General features: G+C 41.5%; 1 protein-coding gene across 4 annotated transcripts in view; it reads left to right on the plus strand.

The window, feature by feature from the left end:
* The window catches only part of LOC124603038 (leucine carboxyl methyltransferase 1), a 66,506-nt gene that overhangs the window by 13,074 nt on the left and 30,848 nt on the right, over positions 1-22,584 (plus strand). For 3 of the 4 annotated variants that reach the window (XM_047136365.1, XM_047136367.1, XM_047136368.1), the window contains exon 4: positions 18,751-18,860. In XM_047136365.1, coding sequence (XP_046992321.1) covers positions 18,751-18,860 — 110 coding nt within the window. Of the gene's footprint in view, positions 1-18,750; positions 18,861-20,418; positions 20,688-22,584 lie in introns of those variants that run through there. The other variant, XM_047136366.1, reaches the window with a different exon arrangement.

The following is a 22,584-nucleotide window of genomic DNA, read 5'->3' on the forward strand; positions in this document are numbered from 1 at the left end:
TTCTTATTCTTTTTTTATGATTTTGCTTTTAGTATTGTTCTTTGGGTAGGTTCAGTTTATCATGTTTTATTTTAAAAGGGGGGGGGGGGGTGGCGGCAAGATTATTTTCTAACTGACTTTTAGTTTTAGACTAGGTTTATTGACCTCAGTGTCTTCAGTCTGGTAATATTGTATTGAAAAGGATTTTGACAATGTCCTTCCACATTCCTGTCCAATTTGAACTTGTGTTCTGTCTCCTGTGACATCATTCTTGACAAGAAAGTGGATCATAAATTTCCTTCTTTCGTCATTTACTTCTGTGCTTCTGTTATAACATGTGAGTCATTCCAAAGAAAATCAACTCTTTGCACACATGATTTCCTATCTGACACTTTACTTTCATGTAAGAGAACTTAATGTCACTTTGTTGTAGTCTGAATACAATTGGGTATTCGCTGTATTACATCACAAGGCTGTACATAATAATTTATATTTTCTAATCCAAGTGCCATCCAAACTTGATCTTTTTACTATGTTCTGCATTGTAACATGGGGAGCCATTTTTTTTTCTTCCTCCACCAAGTTTGAAGGTGACTTGTGTTGATACATTCAAGGTCAAAGGCTATCACATACCTTAAATTGTGTACATTGTTTCAAAGTGACTATGTTGTGTATTATTTGAAAGCTTGTTCCCAGACCTTTCTTTCTGTTTCTATTAGAACAGAAGTTAAGTCACTTTTGTTTTCCGTATTTGTAAAATTTTCCACACATTTTTTGAACCTTACATACTTTTGTTACAATTTTGAAATTTAGCATTTTATCCCCTCATCATGTACAATGAACACACCAAATTAGATGAAAATTGGAGATGGGCAGGTTGACATCTATGTTGATTTGACACAGAATGACTTACTGTCAGTTTAGTTGTCCATCAGAGTACATATTGTTCAGTAGCTAAACATACTTATCTAACCCAGTTTAGTACTTTTGTCCAATTATGCTGTAACAGTAATGAAAGATTCAAGTTACTGTTTGTAGGAGGAGGAAGAAAACAAATCTCTAAGGAAAATGAATTTAAGTGTTTCTACATTAAAGGTAAGTTTTCCAGAAGATTTTCTTGAAATTAAATACACAGAAGGATGTTTGTGTTGAATTATTAATGAGAAAATCTTCAGCTACTCTGCATCTGATTTTCCTCAGTTATCCTGTATTTGAAACATGTCTCTTGTAGAAACCTGAAGTTGATAACAATATGATTTTTCAGGAAAATTTAAGCGCATATAAAAAAATAGGCAAATGGAAAATAGAGGTGGTGTATTTATTGCAGTAGACAAGGTACTCAAATCCATTGAGATAGAAACTGAAGCTACTTGTGACATTGTTTGGGCAAGATTTAGTATCAGGGGTGGGCATAAAATGATGATCGGATCCTTCTATCGCCCCCAGACTCATCTCCTGATGTAACCAAAAACTGTAGAGGAAACCTCAGTTTGCTTGTCATACTGCAATCATTGAAAAAGACTAATCGTCCAACAATTAATTGGGAAAATTACAATCTTGTTAGTGGTGGTTGCGATAAGACATCTGTGAAACTTTTCTGAAAACTTCCCAGAACAGATACACTATGTGATCAAAAGTATCCAGACAGACCCAAAAACATGCGTTTTTCATATTAGGTGCATTGTGCTGCCACCTACTGCCATGTACTCCATATCAGCAACCTCAGTAGTCATTAGACATCATGACAGACTAGAATGGGGCGCTCCGCGGAACTCGTGGACTTCGAACATGGTCAGGTGACTGGGTGTCACTTGTGTCGTACATCTGTATGCAAGATTTCCATACTCCTAAACATCCCTAGGTCCAATGTTTCTGATGTGATAGTGAAGTGGAAACGTGAAGGGACACGTACAGCACAAAAGCGTACAGGCCAACCTCGTCTGTTGACTGACAGACCGCTGGCAGTTGAAGAGGGTCATAATTCGTAATAGGCAGACATCTAGCCAGAGTATCATACAGGAATTCCAAAATACATCAGGATCCACTGCAAGTACTATGACAGTTAGGCGGGAGGTGAGAAAACTTGGACTTTGTGGTCGAGCAGCTGCTCATAAGCCACACATCGTGCCGGTAAATGCCAAAATACACCTTGTTTGGTGTAAGGAGCGCAACATTGGACGATTGAACAGTGGAAAAACGTTGTGTGGAGTGATGAACCACAGTGCACAATGTGGCGATCCGATGGCAGGGTGTGGATATGGTGAATGCCCGGTGAACATCATCTACCAGCGTATGTAGAGCCAACAGTAAAATTTAGAGGCGGTGGTGTTATTGTGTGATCCTGTTTTTCATGGAGGGGGCTTGCACCACTTGTTATGCATGGCACTATCACAGCACAGGCCTACATTGATGTTTCAAGCACCTTCTTGCTTCCTACTGTTGAAGGCAATTTGAGGATGGCAATTGCATCTTTCAACACAACCGAGCACCTGACCTGTTCATAATGCACAGCCTGTGGCAGAGTGGTTACATGACACTAACATCCCTGTAATGGACTGGCCTGCACAGAGTCCTGACGTGAATTCTATAGAATGCCTTTGGGATGTTTTAGAATGCCGTTTGACATTGATACCTCTGCTCAGTGCAGCACTCCATGAAGAATGGGCTGCCGTTCCCCAAGAAACCTTCCAGCAGCTGATTGAACAGATGCCTGTGAGAGTGAAAGCTTTCATCAAGACTAAGGGTGGGCCAACACCATATTGAATTCCAGCATTACCAATGGAGGGTACCATGAACTTGTAAGTCATTTTTAGCCGGGTACCCAGATACTTTTGATCACATAGTGTATTTAGGAACTCCACTCATGATGGAAATATATGACAACAAATAGACCTGATCTCTTTGAGAATGTCCACATGGAAACTAGTATCAGTGACCATGACACAGTTGTGGCAACAGTGATTATAAGAGAACAACTAAAACAAACAAAAAGTTCAGTAAAATGGATAAAAAAAGTCATTAATGTCATATCTCAGTGAGGAACTTAAAACTTTCAACACAGGGCTGGAGCATGTAGAGGAATTCTGTCTCAAGTTTAAAAGAATGGTTGACCATGCACTGAATAGATATGTACCCAGTAGAACAGTTCATAATGGAAGGGAACCTCTATGGTATACATTCACTGTAAAGAAAGTTCTGAAGAAACAGAGATTACTGCATAATAGGTGCAAAACAAATGGTGGGGCTATAGATATAAAGATGCTGAATGAAATACATTTGGCTGTCAAGAGAGCAATGCATGATGATGCCTTCAGTGACTACCATACCACAATATTGTCAAGTGGTCTTCCACAGAACCCAAAGAAATTCTGGTCATATGTAAAGGCTGTTAGTGGCACCAAAGTTAGTGTCCAGTCCTAGAGAATGAGAGAGGAACTGAAATTGAGGGTAGCAAAGCAAATCTGAAATGCTTAACTCCATTTTCAAATGTTCCTTGACAAAGGGAAACCTAGGAGAATTTCCCCAGATTAATCCTCATACTGCCGAAAAAGTGAATGAAATAAGTATTGGTGTCAGTGGTGTTGAGAAACAGCTGAAGTCGTAAAATCTTAAAATCCTTCTCAGATTTTAAGAGGAAGAAAACCTAATAACTGGTGCATTGGGATGAACCCTCTGCCATGGAGCTCATATGATGTAGATGAGGGGGGGGGGGGGGGGGGGTATTTTCGTGCTTGTGATGTGGAGCATTATGTAAGGTGAGTGTTTTTCCACCACAAAAATGAAGTAAGTTAAGCCTCAGTGTGTTATTACAAAGTCTTTTTCTGAGTGTCAACCAGATGATGTACCAGCTGTACTTTGTATCAGTGACAGAGCGAAGTGGCACAGTGGTTAGCACACTGGACTAGCATCAGGGAGGACAACGGTTCAAATCTGTGTCTGACCACCCAGATTTAGGTTTTCCATGATTTCACTAAATCACTCTAGTCAAACACCAGAATGGTTCCTGTTGTTATCAGAAATAACGCCAATCAAGCTTTATTCTGCTTCTACAGTAATAGATCACGCTATAGACTACAACACTCCTTTTCCCTTGGGGAAAAGTGTTCACTGTGGAGATCAGTAGCGGTGACTGCTGGTGGACGTGTTGTGCTGCCACAGGAGAATATGGTCTGAATTGGCGCAGGCAGGTGTGGTGCCCATTCACCAGTGAGAGGTTGTAAGGGAGCACTGATGATGATGGAGCTGGGACCATGTCCAATCTGGGCAGGCATTCGGTGATGGAGGCAGCAGTTGCAACAGGGGCTGCATAGATGGAGGTGACTTAGCGCTGACTACTCCATCCAGCAGTGGTAGCACCCAGAATGAAGAAGGCATGGTGCGGGGGCCAGAGGAGGCGTGGATCATGCAGATGGTGGAGGTGGCCGCAGGAGTGGAGCGCTCTCTGGTGCGATCTTAGTCATGCATGGCTGGATCTGGTCATATTGTCATGACGCCAAGTCATCAGAGGTGTCCACAGCACAGAGGTGGTGGCCTTGGCAGTGATGGCTGACCCCCTGGTATCCACTTAGAGCACCTGCCAAATATGCAGGTCTGGGTGGCGGATCCTGGAAGGAATTGCAAGGCAAGCCCCAGTAGATGTCCTGGCATTGGCTGGAGCAGATGAAGCTGCATACAGGGTGAGAGGTCGTGAGACAGTTGTGTGTTCACTACACTCGCTGACTGGAGAGAATCTATGTGAACTCAAAAAACTATTGAAGGCTTCCTCTGGAGAAAATTCTGCGATTTGTTTTTTCATTTGGATTTCGAATGTACAGACCAGCCACTCTGCCATTACATTGGACTGGGGATGAAAGGAAGGGGACGTAACATGACAGATGCCACACTTTGTAAAAAAAAGTCTTGAGTCACAAACTATGGGCCATTGTCCATCACAGACATGTATGGGAATCCTATGGAAAAAAATCTTCGTGAGGCCTTTCACAGTAGCTGCAATGGACGTGAATGGGCAACGGACCACATCAGGAATTTTTGAGAAAGCATCAACTACTACAAGCCAAAAGGGGTTACGGAACAGACCCACAAAATCTGCATGAAGATGCTTCCAGCAGCACTGTGGGGGGGGGCCATGGGGAAAGAGAGGCCCATGGTGCTGCTTAATGGATGGCTTACTGTGTGGAAAGACTATCACAATGCATGTGATCTCATTTCACTACCTGGTGAAAACATGGCAACAGGCCATCAATTTTGTACGAGAAACGCCGTAATGGTCCAGGCACAAGAGGCATATGACATACTGCCACAGTGCAGACAGGATCACAAACCTGGGCACTGACTCTTCGGTAGCCAACAGTAACACACCAACAGGAATTGAGAGGCAGTGGTGGAGAGCATAATAATTATGCAAAGGATCCGGTGCTAGGCCTGTTGATTAATCTGACCAGCCGTGGTGGGCAGATTGCACAATCTGACATAAGATGTGATTGGCTGTGACAGCCACTGGAATCTGAGAACTGGTAAAGAGAAAACCATCCGTGGTGTTTTTGGTGTCTATGTCTAAATGGAAACATAACATCTCATCCTCATAAATGCTGGATTTGGGCCAGTTGGCAATATAGAAAGACCGTCCGCATTAGCATGTTGTGTTGCGATTTGAAATGTAATCTCATAGTTGTATCATGACAAAAACAGAGTGCGGCATTGCAGGTGATGGGCTGGTTTGTCCGGTAAAGATGCTGAAGGATTGAAACGAGAAACCAGAAGTTTATTTAATACATTAATGTTTTTGGAGTGTATGTAAGCAAGGGTCTCTTTTTCTATCTGCAAGTAGCGCTGTTGCATTGATGCATAGTTTTGGAAGCCTACACAGTAGGGTAAAAGCACACAAGTAGGTGGGTAACCAGTGAAAAGCAACATCTTCATGTAAGAGAGCTTGAAGTGGCTGGTCCAAGGTGGCTGCACAAGGAAGAAATTTACGGTAGTACACAATCTTTCAGAGAAAGGCTTGCAACTCTTTGACATTGGTAGGACGAGGCAAAGCTGTAATGGTATAGACATGCTAGTACCAAAATGTGACACCAGGATGTGAGACTTCAAGGCCGAGACAAATGGTAGGTGGCTGAAAAAATTAAGATTTGTCCAAGTTAGATTTCAAACTGGCGGCCTATATCGCCGTGAACAAGGCATTAAGATTCCGCAAAACAAATGTTCGTCTTTTGAGAAACCTGAGACCACAATACCATCCAGATAGTTAATGCACTCCACCACAGAGGCTGTGAGTTGCTCCAAACATTGCTGGAAAATGGTATGGATGCTAGCCATGCTGAATGGCAGGTGCTCGTATTGATACAACCCAAAGGGGGTATTCACTATGAAGACACATTTGGAATTGTCATCCAGAGGCAGTTGTAAGTAGCTTTCTGACAAGTCTGTTTTGGAAAAACATTGGCCCCTGGAAAGCCGTGATAAGAGTTAATATGGACATGGTACTGGGTAGGTTTCAATAATAGACTGTGAATTTACACTCACTTTAAAATCACTACAGATCTGAAGGTTGCTGTTAGGTTTTTTGGCAATTACCAATGGGACAGACCATTCACTAGAGGAGATGTGCCTGATAACACCCAAAGATGTCAGTTGATCTGGTTCCAATTTTACTTGCTCCTGTAAAGCCACTTCCTCAGCTCGTAGTCTAGAGGCTAGCATTGCTGCCTCTGGATCACAGGGTCCTGGGTTCAGATTACCGGCTGGGTTGGGGATTTTCTCTGCCCACGGACTGGGTGTTTGTGTTGTCCTCATCATTTCATCATCATCATTATTTGTGACAGTGGCAAGATTGGACTGTGTAAAAATTGGGACTTTGTACGGGTGCTGATGGCTGTGCAATTGAGCGCCCACAAACCAATCATCAACAACAACTCGTAAAGCTACTGGGACTGGAAGGGCGTGAAAAAAAAAACTGGGGGTGTGCCATTGGTGTCATTGTGATGTGAGCCTCGAATTTGGTAGCACACCCTGAACCTCCTGAAAGCAGGGAGGAATATTCTGAGCAGAGCATGCACAATTGTTGGTGCAGAAATGGATCCAGTACCACATGCACTTCTTCAGAAATAGAGAAGCCAAAAATTTTGAGGCCGTTAAACTCAAATAAGATTTCAGTATGGCATCATACACTGCTAGAAAGGTCAAAGGCCAAACAACTGCTGTGTTCACTACCGAAGTAGAAAAATGTCCCAATATGGATATTTGTTGATTGTTATAACTCACTAACCAATGAGAGACGGGGGATGTCTCTGGTGATCCAAGATTCACACAGGTTTGAGAATTTAACAAAGTCACTACTGCACCCATGTCCGGTTGCATTTTTAAAATATTGTCCATCACAAGTGCTTCAATGCATAATTTGTTTACGGCTACCATCACTTGAGAAACAACGTTCACATCCATGCTTCTATTGGATTTGCTGCTGCCCTAGATACTTCAGAAGACTGGGCAATATTCAGAACACTTCTGAGAGAGGGATTTTCACATTGTAAAGCACATTCATGTACTTCCCTGTCAGATTTGAGGCATATTATATCTTCACGAATAATCAAATCAGCATATGAATCCTGTTGGCCCTGGTAACAAATTGGCAACAATGGCTAAGCTCTTGAAGTTCCACTGCCCAAGCTCTGTATGACTGTTGTGTTTGCTTTTGACTGTGGTAGAACTCAATGTGGGCAATAATGACGTATGTTTGCAGTGATAATTAGAGACCAGCTGACACATTTCATCAAGAGAGAGACTGGCTGATCCCTGAAGAGGAGCTAGTTGACATAAAAAGTGATAAACATAAGGAGAAAACCATGGCAAAAATAAAGCCTTACACAAGTTGGGCTCAACTATTTCAAAAGCTTGAAAATGTTGCAAAAGGCGTTTTCCATATGCATCCCAATCATCTTCAGAATCACCATATGGAGGAAACAGTGGGGGTTTACATCAGTGGTGATGGAACCTTGCGCGTCAGTGATGCTGCCAAATTGTTTAGTGCCACAGTGAGAGCCTGCTGCTGGTCGGTGTGAGCTTGGAGTTGTTCAACAAGAGATTGAAGAATTTCTTCCACTCACGTGTTGGGTGTTTATCAAAGCAAAGAAATGAAACATGCAGAGTAGAATACAACACTTCTCACAAAGTATGGTATAACATTGTACAGATATAATATCAGAAGTATCACCAGCCAAGTTTTATTATGCTTCCACAGGAAGAGTTCCACAGTGACATTGAATGAAGTGTATAACAGTGCAAGATCTCATAACTATAGATCACATCATTATATAATCTCATAGGTGAGCATACAATAAGACAGTATACATAAGTGAGGCTGTTGTTCACATGGCACAGCGCTTGCTGTGCCGTCAACCAGGTTGCAGGGCAACCTCTCTAGGCTGGCTGCACACGCACTTGTACTTTGCGTTGCTTGATTAAGCATCTTAACAGTTCCTTTGAAAGGACATGGCCAATTTCCTTCCCCATCCTTCAAACATACTGAGCTTGAACTTCGTATTTAATGATCTCTATGTTGACAGAATCATAGATGTCATCCTTTTCCATGACAATGCCAAGCCTCACATAGTGAATTTGACAAGGGTTGAATTGGAGGACATGCGCTAGGAAACCCTCCCTACAGTCCAGATTTGGTCCCTCTCCCCCTCCTGACTATTTTTTGTTTGCATTCATGGAAGAATCACACGAAGAGGAACATTCGAAAAGAATGAAGACATTGAGGGGCATGTGCACAATTGGTTGGTGTGCACCCTCAAACATTTTATGAACAAGGAAAGTCCAAGCTTCCAAATAGCTGGCAGAAGTGTGTAGAGCATGCAGGTAGTTATGCACAGAAAAACTGAAGGTTTCAGTTGTGTAAGTGATAAATCAAGAAATGTTTAATTGGAATTACCTTTTATATTTGAATCATCCTTGTGTTAAACATGTTTTACTTAGTTTCCCATTTATGTAGACTACATGAGTATGCCATTTCATGTTGTAACCATGTACCAAGAAATTTTATACATTCTGGTTTTTGAATTGTTTGCCCATTAATTTCAACATGAAGATTAGCTGGTGTTGTATTCTGGGTGGTGAATATGCCCATTGCATCTGACCCCCGCCCCCAAGGTTTATAATAAAATTGTTTGCATCAAAGTAGTTTACTGTACTCCTTGTGACAGCCTTTTTTTCCCAAAGGTTTCATTGATACTTCCTGTATTTGAGATGGAGTTATCATCTGGAAATTGGTGTTGTTTGCTGTTACTGTTTATATCCAAATGTTGTTGTTGTGGTCTTCAGTCCTGAGACTGGTTTGATGCAGCTCTCCATGCTACTCTATCCTGTGCAAGCTTCTTCATCTCCCAGTACCTACTGCAGCCTACATCCTTCTGAATCTGCTTAGTGTATTCATCTCTTGGTCTCCCTCTACGATTTTTACCCTCCACGCTGCCTTCCAATACTAAATTGGTGATCCCTTGATGCCTCAGAACATGTCCTACCAACCGATCCCTTCTTCTAGTCAGGCTGTGCCACAAACTCCTCTTCTCCCCAATTCTATTCAATACCTCCTCATTAGTTATGTGATCTACCCAACTAATCTTCAGCATGCTTCTGTAGCACCACATATCGAAAGCTTCTGTATCCAAATAATTTACATATAAAAACAAGAATAGACCCATTTTGGGACCTTGAAGATGTCCATATTCGACTTGTAATAAACCAACTGGTAGGCATTTCATAAGTAATAGTTTCACATTCTGGGCCTAGATGAGCCTGTCAGGCCTGACTGATCACCTTGTCATCTGTCAGGATGTGGTATGGAGGGCATGTGGTCAGCACACCGCTCTCCCAGGCATTGATGTTGGAAGCACCACTGCGCATTCAAGTAGCTCCTCAGTTGGCTTCACGAGCATGAATGCACCCCGTTTCAGCCATCCCACCAAGGAAAATTTCCTGGCAGTACCAGAAATCGGTCCCCCACATGGCAGTTAGATGTGCTGACCTCTTAGATATAGATTGGTATGGATTGTGTCATTTACTTCATGTGTTATCTTCGTGAACTGTTTTCTGAAGGTATGAGTAAAACCATTTACAAGCTGCTCCCCTAATACCCCAATTCTCAATTGTATTAAGCAATTTATTGTGACTGATGGTGTCCATGCCTGTGATAAGTCTAGCAGCATGCTCAAGGTAAGTTGCTGTGAATCTGGTGTCTTTAAGTATTTCATGTAGCAAAGAAAAGATTGCTGTTTCTGTTGACTGATTTCTTCTGAAGGCATACTATGATGCTGTTAGTACTGAAATTTATTTAAGAAATTAGTCTTTCATAACAATACTTTTGAGGAATATTTGAAAATTCAGACAATAGAAACATAGGTTTACAATTTAATACCTCTTAATGGCTTCCTTTTTTGTGATGTGGTTTCACTGTAGAAATTTTTTTACATGTTGGGAAGCTGCCAGTTGATATGGACAGATTTACAAGATAAGGCAGTGGTTCAGAGATTGTCTGAACATTTTTAACAACAAAATTTGGTATATTATTTATTTGTGATGAGTGTTTTGATTTTAGTAGTTTGGTTTATTGCTGTACCTCTTCTCTATTTGTTGGAATGAGAAATATTGTGTTATGTGGCTGCCTAATTTTTGAGGTAGGGTGTGTGTGATGTTTATTAGTGATACTTTTTTAATAAGGTTTTCCACTGAATTTACAAAATGTTTGTTGTTCACAATAGGTACATCCTGTAGTTTGATGATGGTTTGCGAATTTTCATATAGTTGTATGTAATCAGTTTTAATTTTGTTAGTCCTCCGTTCGTTCTTTACGATATTCCAAGCAGCTTTCATTTTATTCGGTGTGTCTCTTATTTATCTGTCATTTCCCAGCATTGTGGTACTTTTCGTTACCTTGCTGAATGTTGTTTTATAGTTTGTTTTACAGTTCTTATCAAATTCAGGTGTTTACACATTTTAGTAATTCTGTACAGGAATTGTTTCTGTGCAAATTCTGTACAGGAATTGTTTCTGTGAACAATTATCTTACACCATACCTGAAGTTATCCAGTTGTTTGAGTGGTTTTGCTTCGTAATCATAAGTGGAAAAACTACATCAAAATAACATTTAATTGTATTTGAAAGGTACTGAATTTCTCAGATATCTTTCCAACACCATATCTTTTTTAAATAATTTCTAAATATTTCGATTTTTTGGGCACTTTAAGTTTAGTCTTGATATGTGCTTGTCAGTTTGTGACTTTCAATATGGAAACTTAGGGTTCGAACATAGGGGTTTCAGAGTCTAGTCTTCGCTATTTCTGCTTTTTAATGTTGTTGCTAAGTGTTAATTACTATTTGATCTGTTGTGGATTTTATATAAGAAGTTAACAACTAAAATATTCATTAATCCTGTGTGTGTGTGGGGAGGGGGGGATGAAAAAGGAGAAATTTTGTGTATGGGGTTACAGAGGGTGTTACACAAAGAGGGTGAGGGGATGAGAATAGGCTGGAGATAATAGGTCGGGAGGGGTGGAAACTGTTGGGTGGAGAGTGTGGGGACAGTAGGTTACCATGGATCGAGGCAGAGGTATTTTTGGGAGTGGAGAATGTGTTGCAAGGTTAACTCATATCTGCACATTTCAGAAATGCAGGTGGTGGAGAGGAGGATCCAGATGGCTCAGGTACTGAAGCAGCCCTTGAAATCAAACATGTTATATTCAGCTGCGTGTTGTTCCAAAGGGTGGTCTACTTTGCTCTTCGCCACTGTTTTGTTAGTGGCCATTTGTCCATCTGCTAGAAAGCTGGTTGGTAGTCATACCAATATAAAAAGCAATGATTGCAGCAGAGCTGATAAATAACATGGCTGTTTTCACAGGTGGCCTGGTCTCTGATGGAATAGGATAAACCAGTAGTGACAAGACTGGAATGGGAAGTACTGGGTGGGTCGACTGAGCAGGATCCTCCACAGGGATATGATCCTTGTGGCAAGGGGCTGAGATTGGGAGTGGCATAGGAGTGGACTGGGATGTTGAGGAGTTTGGGTGGGTGACGAAGCTCTGCTTTAGGAGGGGTGGGAAGGATCTTGGGTAGGATGTCCCTCTTTTCAGGGGATGGTGATAGGTAATCAAAGCCCTGATGAAGTGTACAGTTCAGTTATTCCATTCCGGGGTGGTATTGGGTGATGAAAAGGGCACTTCTTTTTGGCCGGTTCTTGTGGTGGGAGGATAGAGGGTTTGTGGGGAAATGGTACAGATCTGTTTGCTGACTCGGTCTGGGGGATTGAAGGATAGTGCCTATCTGTGAAGGCCGTAGTGAGACCCTCTGCATACTGGGCAAGGGAATTCTTGTCGCTGCACATGAAGATATTATTGGACCTGAACCAGACTAGAGGTTTGGCATTTTGAGAGGCTACAAAGGTATCGTCTAGGTGGCCCACAAACAGGTTGGTATAGGATGGTGCTATGTAGATACCCATGGCTGTGCCCTGAGTTCATTTGTACACCTTCTTTTCTGAAGAGAAGTAGTTGTGAGGTAGGATGAAATTAGTAAGGTATTTGAGGAAAGAGATAGGGGGTTCGTAGTCTGAATGACATTGGGAAAGGTAGTGTTCAGTAGCAGTAAGACCATGATTATGAGGGTTGTTTGTGTTTACAGAAGTGATGTCAACAGTGACAACTAATGATCCTAGAGGTAAAGGGATGATGGAAGTGGTTGGTATCTTCGACATTAGAGGACATATTACCAGTTGGTTGATAGTGTTGGTCAGTGAGGGCCAAAATTCTTTCAGTGGGGGCACAATAACCAGCTACAATGGGACATCCAGAATGGTTGGATAAAAGGTTGGAGGTAAGGAATTCCTGAAGGTGACTAGCAAATGGTTCGGTGGAATGTGGGAAGGATCACGGTTGGATGGAGGTATGAACTGTGAGAGGTAGGGTTGAATGTTGGGATTAGGTTGGCTTTTGTTGGTGGGACTGGTGGCAAATGAGTGTTTCCACTGCAGGGATAGGAGGAGGAGAGTAGGTCTTTGACAACTGCAACATGGTTAAATTTGGGCGTATGGCTAAAGGTGAGGCCTTTGGATAGAACTGAAACTTCTGAGGGCTGAGGATTTTGGGGGAGAGGTTAACAGCTGTGTTATGGGAATGTTTTAGCTCTGGATTTGGTGGATATTGGTAGGGAGTGTTGGAGAAGTGGCATGTTGAAAAGATCAGCAGGGCAAGGAATGCTGTGGTGGATTGGATCGGGGTTGGATAGTGATGCCCTGATGGGGTGCAGGATTTCAGCAGGTTGGATAACCTGCTGAATCGCTCCAGGTTCTGGAGAGCAAGGGATTCAATGTCAGAGATGTGAGGTGTGTAGCAGGAATTGAACAGTAGCAGTATCTTGCAGAGTGAACAGAGCTGGTTTGGGTTGCTTGTGCCGTGGAGATGAGTTTTTGCAGTACCAGGTGTGTGAGGGCCAGAGACTGACGGAATCTGAAAAGGTGAAGAGCATTGTTAAAAGAGGGGCAGGATCCAGAGAAAGAAATGTTTTTGGTTAGGCTGTTTGGGGGTGGGGGAATTCTGTGGTTTAGGGAGCATTTAAGAAACTGTATTTGAGACTTGGATTTAGCCAGGGAAAGGGATATTTTTCTGAACTAGAGCAGAAAGCTGGAGCAGGGGTCCATTGTGGCAGAGATGGGGTTGGGGAAATGGGAATGACACAGAAATGGGCAATCGAAAATCTTGTGAGGGGAGCTAGATTACAGAATAGAGATGTAATGAGTAGGTAAAGACATGCAAAAACACACACAGATACGAAAGAATACATAAAATGTGCAAAATGCGTGAAACTAAATAAAAGTATGTTAATTAAGAACATACAGACATGAGAGAAAAGGAAAAGAAAAAGGGAAAGGGAAAGAATGGAAGTATGCATGTGTTGGGATAAGGGAAGAGAGGGGAAGGAGGATCAGTTAGGATGAGCATCACAAGTTCATGTGGCACAGGTAAGTGTGGAAAATATGCAAGAATGAGAGAGGAAGTGGGATCAATAGGAATGATTATCATTATCGAAGGGGAGAATTTGAGGCATAAAATGTTTCAACAACAATCCATGCAGTCACACAGCTGTGTGTTGTGCATGGATGAGATTGCTGATACAGTGTAGCTCAGAAGCGTGTGCATTTTGGAAGGCAGTGAATAAACACAGGAACGAATAAAAGGAATGGACAATGAGAAGAGTGATGGTATAGAGAATAGTAGCAAAGGAACACATCACAAGGTTGTGGGATGCAAGGAAAAAAAAAACAATGAAAACAGTATAAGGAAAAGATAGATGCTACTCACTGTACTTGGCCTCACCATCCTTCCTCTGGTCCCTTCCTTTGAACCCACCACCCAGCACTTCCTATTCCAGTCCTGTCACCGGCTTGTCCAGGCCCATCAGAGGCCAGGCCACTTGCGAAAGCAGTCATGTCATATACCAGCTATGCTGCAATCACTGCACAAATTTTTATATTGGTGTGAATGCAAACCAGCTTTCCATGAGATGGATGAATGGCCACTGCCAAACTGTGGCCAAGAGCAAAGTAAACTGCCTTATGGTTTAATATGCAGCTGAACATAACATCCGTGATATCAATAGCTGCTTCACCATCAGAGCCATCAGGATCCTTCCCATCAGCACAACACATTCTCTGCTCCCAAAATTCTCAGTCTCAACCTATGGTAACCTACTTTCCCCACACCCTCTCCACCCAGTTTCCAACCCCCCACCCTCCCCCCACCTGTGCCCTGCTATTCCTCTTCCTTCCCTGCCCCCTCTGGATTGATGCGGTTTACGTTCCATGTGACAGTTGCATTCCTGTCTGAGGTATGGCATGGTAGCACGTCATGGCATGGAGTCAATGAGGCCTTGGTAAGTCACTGGAGGGAGTTGGCACCACATCTGCACACACAAGTCACCTGATACCCGTAAATTTTGGGGAAGCTGGCGATGAGCTCTGACACCGCGTTCAATCACAGCCCAGATGTGTTCAGATCTGGCGTGTTGGCTGCCAGCACATCAATGGAAACTCGCCACTCCTGGTTTGTGACATGGTGCATTGTCTTGTTGAAAAATGCTACTGCCATCGAGAAACATGCTTGTCATGAATGAGTGTATGTGGTATGCAACCAGTCTACAATACTCCTTGCACGAGCTTGACTGGACTCCTGTATTCCCATGTGAATGTTCCCCAGAGCATAATGGAGCTGCTGCCAGCTTGTCTCTGTGCTACAGTACAGGTGTCAAGGAGCTGTTGCCCTGGAAGAGGACGCATTTGCACCCTCCCATCAGCTTGAAGAAAAAGGTATCAGGATTAATCAGGCCACGCAACCACTGCGCCAGCATCCATTGCCGATGGTCACATACCCATTTCAGTCATAGTTGCTGATGTCATGGTGTTAACGTTGCCACATGCATGGACCATCGGCTGCAGTGCACTGTGTGTTCAGACACACTTGTACTCTCGCCGGCATTAACCTTTTTAGTGCCAAATACGATCTGATCGTGGCCCAGATTTTCGGCGAAAAATGCCAGTAACGATCTGATCGTGATGCCTTTCTCATTCATTTTTTCCGCGCTTGAAGGCAAAGTTGTTAGTATTTCCTAGCAAATGAGAAAGGCATCACGATCAGATCGTTACTGGCATTTTTCGCCGAAAATTTGGATCACGATCAGATCGTATTTGGCACTAAAAGGGTTAAAGTCTGATGTTGGTTACACCACAGTTTGCTGTCTGTCCTGTTTTACTAGTCTACCCAACCTGTGACATTAGGCATTTGTAATGAAGGGTGGCTGCGCAAATCCACATCTGGACGTGGTCCCATCTTGGTTTTGCAAAGTGTTGAAGACGCTCGCCACAGCACTCCTCAGATGCCTGACAAGTCGTGGAATTTCCGAAATGCTCATGCCAAGCCCCCGGACCATCACAATCTACCATCGATCACACTCACATAGATCACGTTCCTCCCCATTGTACGTACAGACATCATGCTTACTGATACTGCGTTCAATGTGCATGTGTCTGACTAGCAGGCATTCCTCACCAGGTTATGCTGCTACTGCCTGGACAGATGTGGTAGTAGGCCAGTGATCATAATATTCTGGGTGATAAGTGGATATGTAAGGGGGCAGCCAAATGAAAAATAGACATGTTAAAAAGCAAGTAATCTGTTTATTATTTTAAAAATAATCACCATTCTGGTACCATGCGCTGCGGAATTTGAATCCACGCCAGACGTCACGGACGTTGAAGACCCATAGAGGTCTCTGCACCATCACGCCGTAAGCTGTGGCGGCACGCGCCTCCTGGCCCGCTTTTAGTGTGAGGGCGCCACAGTTGAACACTTGGTCTCAGCGGCCAATAGCGGCGCCTCTGATAGCGTACTTAAACGCCGGCCTCTCGCTCAGCCAGTCAGTCGAATCTCGCTTACGTCGGTGTACACCTCGCTTTGCGCTAGACTGCTTACTTCCTGGTTTGTGTATGAGTGGACGTGTTTGTTTCCTTGTGACTCTGTTGTTCGGTCTTGTTGTATTCATTCTGTCCTTCGTTGGTCGTGTCCGTCCTCTTCCGTTGTGGTGTTGTTTGCGGGCCTCTCCGCGGGTCCCGCCGCGCTTTCCGTCATTGCTACCCCACGACCGTCCTGGTCGCAGTTACAACAACCATTACTGTTGATACATTTAGCCCATTGTGAGACAAGATGATCAATACTTTCGTGGTAAAATTTTTGGAGTCGCATATGGAACCCTGATTGCACCCAGGCATGCATCTCTTCATCCAAAGCAAATCGACGACCGCAAATGTCTTTCTTTGGGGCTCCAAAAATATTAAAGTCACATGGGGAGCAATTGGGACTATGGAGGATATGTGAGGGCTTCCCAAAGAAACATACTCGAAACAACATTGTCAACGAGTGGCCAGGTCTACTTGTTGTAAAGTTTGTTTTGCCTTCACTGCAGAAGTTTCTTTGGGAAGCCCTTACACGTTTTCCATACAGTCCCTCTGTCTCCCCAAGCAATATTAATATTTTTGGATTATTGGCCCAATTTATGCTTCTTACATTAGTTCATTTGTATATGGCTGTTGATGTCACATATTTGTTTTAGGTGGTGTCTTCTTGGCTTTCTTTGACAACTCAGGCAGTTACAGGTTGACACACATCTGTGGGTGGACAGTGCACCACAGTGCAGCTTGGTCTTTTAATGCACACAGATCATTGTCAGAATTACAGAAGTGACAAATAATCTTGTGAAACGTGCTTCAAAGGACAGATTTATTTACCTTCTCCTTGTTACCTCGTAATGTAGGTTGTGAGACCTGCATCCACTTTCTCTGTTTTTCCTCCATTCTCTCTCCTCCCTGACGAAGGAACAAATTTCTGAAAAGGTAGGTGTGTGTGTGTGTGTGTGTGTGTGTGTGTGTGTGTGTGTGTGTGTGTGTGTTTGTGTTTGTGTGTGTGTGTGTGTGTGTGTGTGTGTGTGTGTGTGAGGGGGGGGGGGGAAGAGAGAGAGAGAGAGAGAGAGAGAGAGAGAGAGAGAGAGAGAGAGAGAGAGAGAGAGTGACTGTAATTAGGTAAGTACTGGTCAGCTCATTTGTCTGCTTTTACATTATTCACATTTCTGTGTGGAATTTTCCTTTTAATCAGTTATGCAAATTCAATGGAATACTTAAAAATACAGAATATGTCTGCTTGTGTCTGTATGTGTGGATGGATATGTGCGTGTGTGCGAGTGTATACCTGTCCTTTTTTCCCCCTAAGGTAAGTCTTTCCGCTCCCGGGATTGGAATGACTCCTTACCCTCTCCCTTAAAACCCACTTCCTTTCGTCTTCCCCTCTCCTTCCCTCTTTCCTGATGAGGCAACAGTTTGTTGCGAAAGCTTGAATTTTGTGTGTGTGTTTGTGTTTGTTTGTGTGTCTATCGACTTGCCAGCGCTTTTGTTCGGTAAGTCACCTCATCTTTGTTTTTATATAAAAATACAGAATTGTAGATATCTTTCTTCTCCTCCTCCTCCTCCTCCTCCTCCTCTCCAGAGTAGAAACTCAAAATCCAGCAGTCAGTCTGTCATTTCACCCTTGTTCCTATACTTAGCTCAAATTTTCCACTACACTGCCTTCTCTTTTTGGTGTCAGTCCATCCACAGATACACTTCTTTAAGTATTTTTATATTTTTTCATGTATATCATTCAATTTACTATAATTTTTTTTACACCTTTTCTTGTGTATTTTGCTCTTGACTTAATTTCCTCCAAATTTTATCTGTTGGGGCTTTGTTAATTGCCCCTACAACCTATCCCTCTGACATTGAACCTTTGTTAATCACCACAGTCTGGCGCACATGAGTGTTTGACACAATAGCATTTGGTTTATTGTTTATCCTCATGCTGAAGTCAAAGGACTTTTTGAGATATGTCACTAAATTTTAGTTACTTCTGTGTCTTCAGCATTTGTAATAAATTTCATATTATGTTGTCCACTATTACATCTGAATGACTAAGAATTGTTTAGGAAAATGTTTTACAAAATCTCAATGTGTATTTGTTTGCATTTGTTGAATTTAGCTAACAGTTCGTTGGTGAGTTAAAAAAAAGTAGTTTTTACTACTGTGCAGACCAAACAAGTAGTACAAAATATCAGTTTATTGTATCAACAGTAGTCCAAATGGCACTTCCATTTTTTTCTGTTGCCCATATACATTATTTTAGTATAATTGTAATTCTGCAGGTGAATATGTCTGACAAATTTGGGGAGGTGATGCTTTCAAATTTACGATCAAGAGGCTGTCTCCTTGCAGGTGTTGCAATGTGCCAAAGTCTCGAAACTCAAAAGAAAAGGTATGACTATGATTATGATGCTCAATTGGTAATAGGCTATTTGTTCCAGAAATATTGTTATGATATTGCTTTTCTCTTTGGTGAGATATATTCTGTTTTCTTTATATACAAATAAATACTTGTATCATACATGAGGGCCTATTGCATGTGGCATACAAGAAATAAAAGCTGTCAAACTTAAACTTGGGACATTCTTGTGTCATGACATGTGAAACGCTAATTTCAGAACCAGAAATGTAAGTTATAATTGGATTGAATCTACATTTTAATAATGGCTGGTGTACCATGTGGCTTTAAGTTGATACCCACAGGCATTTAGGCGACTAACTTCCTGGCTTCTTGTCTTCTCATCCACAGCAGGATACTTAAGAGGGCAAAATATGTAACAAAGTTTATACAGTTCATTCAGATGGCATGTGCAACATATGTCCCCTTAGAGTCAGGTGATGTTACAGCACACTGCCCACAGATAGAAGTGTCAAATCTATAATAAAGAAAGGATCAGCAAGTGTAAATACTGCAAAGTCATATTACACCATGAAGTAGGAAAATGAACTGCAACATGTATGCATAAGAATAGATATGATTGCATTTTAGGTCCATACTGGAGGGCACAATATTCTTTCCTTTTCAACATTCCCTTACATAACTGTATTCCCCAAACTTCAATTTTTATTTTTCATGCTTTTCACGCCAGAGTCGGAGCTGCTTGGGTATGTAAGGGACGGCAGATTTTTGTGGCAACTTTTGTAATATATGAATGTTGCAGTACACCAGAAATTTACTAATAGGAAAATTTCTTTGAGATATAAATAGTGTTCCAGAATGAGATTTTCACTCTGCAGCGGAGTGTGCGCTGATATGAAATTTCCTGGCAGATTAAAACTGTGTGCCCGACCAAGACTCGAACTCAGGACCTTTGCCTTTCGCAGGCAAGTGCTCTACCATCTGAGCTACCGAAGCACGACTCACACCCGGTCCTCACAGCTTTACTGCTGCCAGTATCTCGTCTCCTACCTTCCGAACTTTACAGAAGCTCTCCTCGCAAGTTCGTGTCTCTGTCGGGCACACAGTTTTAATCTGCCAGGAAGTTTCATAAATAGTGTTCTACAGAAAATATTTCATAATTTTATTACACATGTTGTTACTAATTTTTATTTTCAGTTACAGAACATGGAACTCATTGTTTCGCTAGACCAAGAGTTTTGGTCTGTTGTTGAATTTTTTATTTTGAAAGCAAAAAACTTATGTCATCACCATTATTTACATTTAAAAATATGTATTTTTACCTCTATAAATTACCTGTACTACAAACCAGCCTATGTAATGACCAGTGAGTTAATGCTTCACCTGTGCTTCTCACACACGTGCACACGCCCACACACACATATCCCCTTTTTCTGTAACTACCAATGAGAAGCTTTTACTTTGACTTGGGAATGTGTAGTAGAGAGGCACCCACAGGCCGCACGCTGCCTGTCATTGATCTGGTGGTGGACCACCCCACACCATTCATTTTGCAAATTTTTATTTTTTAAATTTTTATCTCATCTTTCAGCCCCCCTCTCCGGAAAAAGGAGGGCGTGGTCACTTGCAGAACCTAATTCTTTTGAATCTCTGGCATTAGGACAGGATGATCCAAGTTCAGATTAATAACTTGTTGTGTGGCATGTTATTTTTTGAACTTGAACAACAAAGCAGTCATGGCAACAACAGTTGCACTTGGGCCATTGTTCAGTTGTCGATGGCTTGTGTATTTCACAGTACATACCTTTCATCAGCGAGCATCATCAACCTAATTAGTGCTTTGAATTTTTTGTGATGAAAGCAAACCACAATTTTATGTATTTCTGTGAATGTGTGAGCATTTACTTCATAATCATCCATCAAAAACATTATAACAAAATTTTATATGTAATCATCCTTATGTACAAAAATTCAGAATATCTGGACTGGACCGAAATATGTTTCTGTGTAGTTAATAAATAATACCATTTGTCATTAACCCCATCCTCTTTTTTTATGGCTCTTACATAAACAACTACAAAACAAAGCCTGTCACAAACAGAGTTTATGGGCCCAGCACTGCACTTAATTCATACAGTTGTCTCCGGCAAGTAAAATGCACAAAAATAATGTTGATTTTTCTTTTCCACTGAAAATGTGAATATAAAAATAGGAAGATTAACAAACTTTGCTACTTTTTTGCGTATTGCAAATGTTTTTTTGTGATGTGTACACATTTCTCCCATCTGAGGACTAGGGCTAGGACAAGAATGCAACTTTTGGTGAAGCATGCAGGAAAGATGGAAGAGATGCCTTCCATACTCATATCTACAATTGGCACTTTTGTTGCTCAGACTTGTCGATCATATTCAAAGTGTATGTTGTTGTTAGTGGCGCAAATGAAAATGTTTTAATGTCATATCCTTTTTGTTTCAGTTTACCCTAGAATAACGTAGCTTCATGTTGATAGTTGAAAATTGTCATCTCCCAGCCCCTTGATCACATCTGACACTTAATGAACCAGTTTCATGAATACTTAAAGGCTCTCTATGTTCATCTCAGAATTTACCTCTGAATCTTAAATCTCGTATGTTTCACTTGCAGTTATGAGAAATCCTAGATGACCTGTGAAAATGTGAGCAACCAGCTCAGGAACCTAGAACCATTAATGGTTCAGTGAATCATCTTGGTTAGCTCAAGAATTGCCCTTTATTGGTTGAATAAGGAAGGATAAAAATACAGGGGCTAGAGGTAGCAAAATTTAAACCACAGTATGCAGCTATGTTAATAACACCATCCTTAGTAGGAACTTCCCCATTTTCCCCTTAGAAACAATGTGAAGAATAAAGTAATGCTGAGAGAAAAAAAAAATCAATGATTAATCAACTACTACTACTACTACTACTACTAGTAGTAGTAGTAGTAGTAGTAGTAGTAGTAGTAGTTTGAGACTGATGTAGTTGTTTAATCATTGACAAACCTATGAATAGGAAACATTGAATCTTACAAACAAGTTTGACAGTTACCAGTGGTCTTAAGGCTGCTGTAGCTTTCAAACACTACTACTACTAGTAGTAGTAGTAGTAGTAGTAGTAGTAGTATCATCATCGTCGTCATCTATAAGATATTGAGATTTTAAAATGAACCTAACTAATAACGGTTAATGTAATCCAGTGATACTTCACTGAATACAGATACTTATGGAGTAATTGAGGCTTCTAATACAGTTAATGCTTGTTTACTACTGACACAGTTTTTTTTTGGAAAACATCAACATTATATTTCTGATGTGGTTCAGAGTAGTGATAGTAATTTCCTAACACTCCATGCAAGCTTTAAAGGCTCCTGTAAACAATCAAATAGTTTCTCAAACTTCACTAGTTTGTTAAATTACTTGACAGTGTGAAGCTTTGTTTGTAAAACACAGACTGTGTTTTATAGGTATTTTGATTGATGGTGTATTTATCGAGATGGTGGATGTTGTTTGTGCTGATGTTGCACCATACAACTTTAATGAGAAACACTTTTTATTACAGTTTATCTCACTGTTGTGGGTTTCCACAGTTGTGGAAATTACAGATAAGGATAAAACAAAAGAATAGTGGCAATCGCCAAAATAGTAGAGGTGTTGGGTCTTTCCCAGTTGTAAATTAGGCAGGAAGATGTTAAGAAGAAAATGAATATTCTACACACAACATACAAGTGGGTGTGCCATAAG

The sequence above is a fragment of the Schistocerca americana genome, chromosome 1, assembly GCF_021461395.2.
Source record: "Schistocerca americana isolate TAMUIC-IGC-003095 chromosome 1, iqSchAmer2.1, whole genome shotgun sequence".
Taxonomy (NCBI): Eukaryota; Metazoa; Arthropoda; class Insecta; order Orthoptera; family Acrididae; genus Schistocerca; species Schistocerca americana.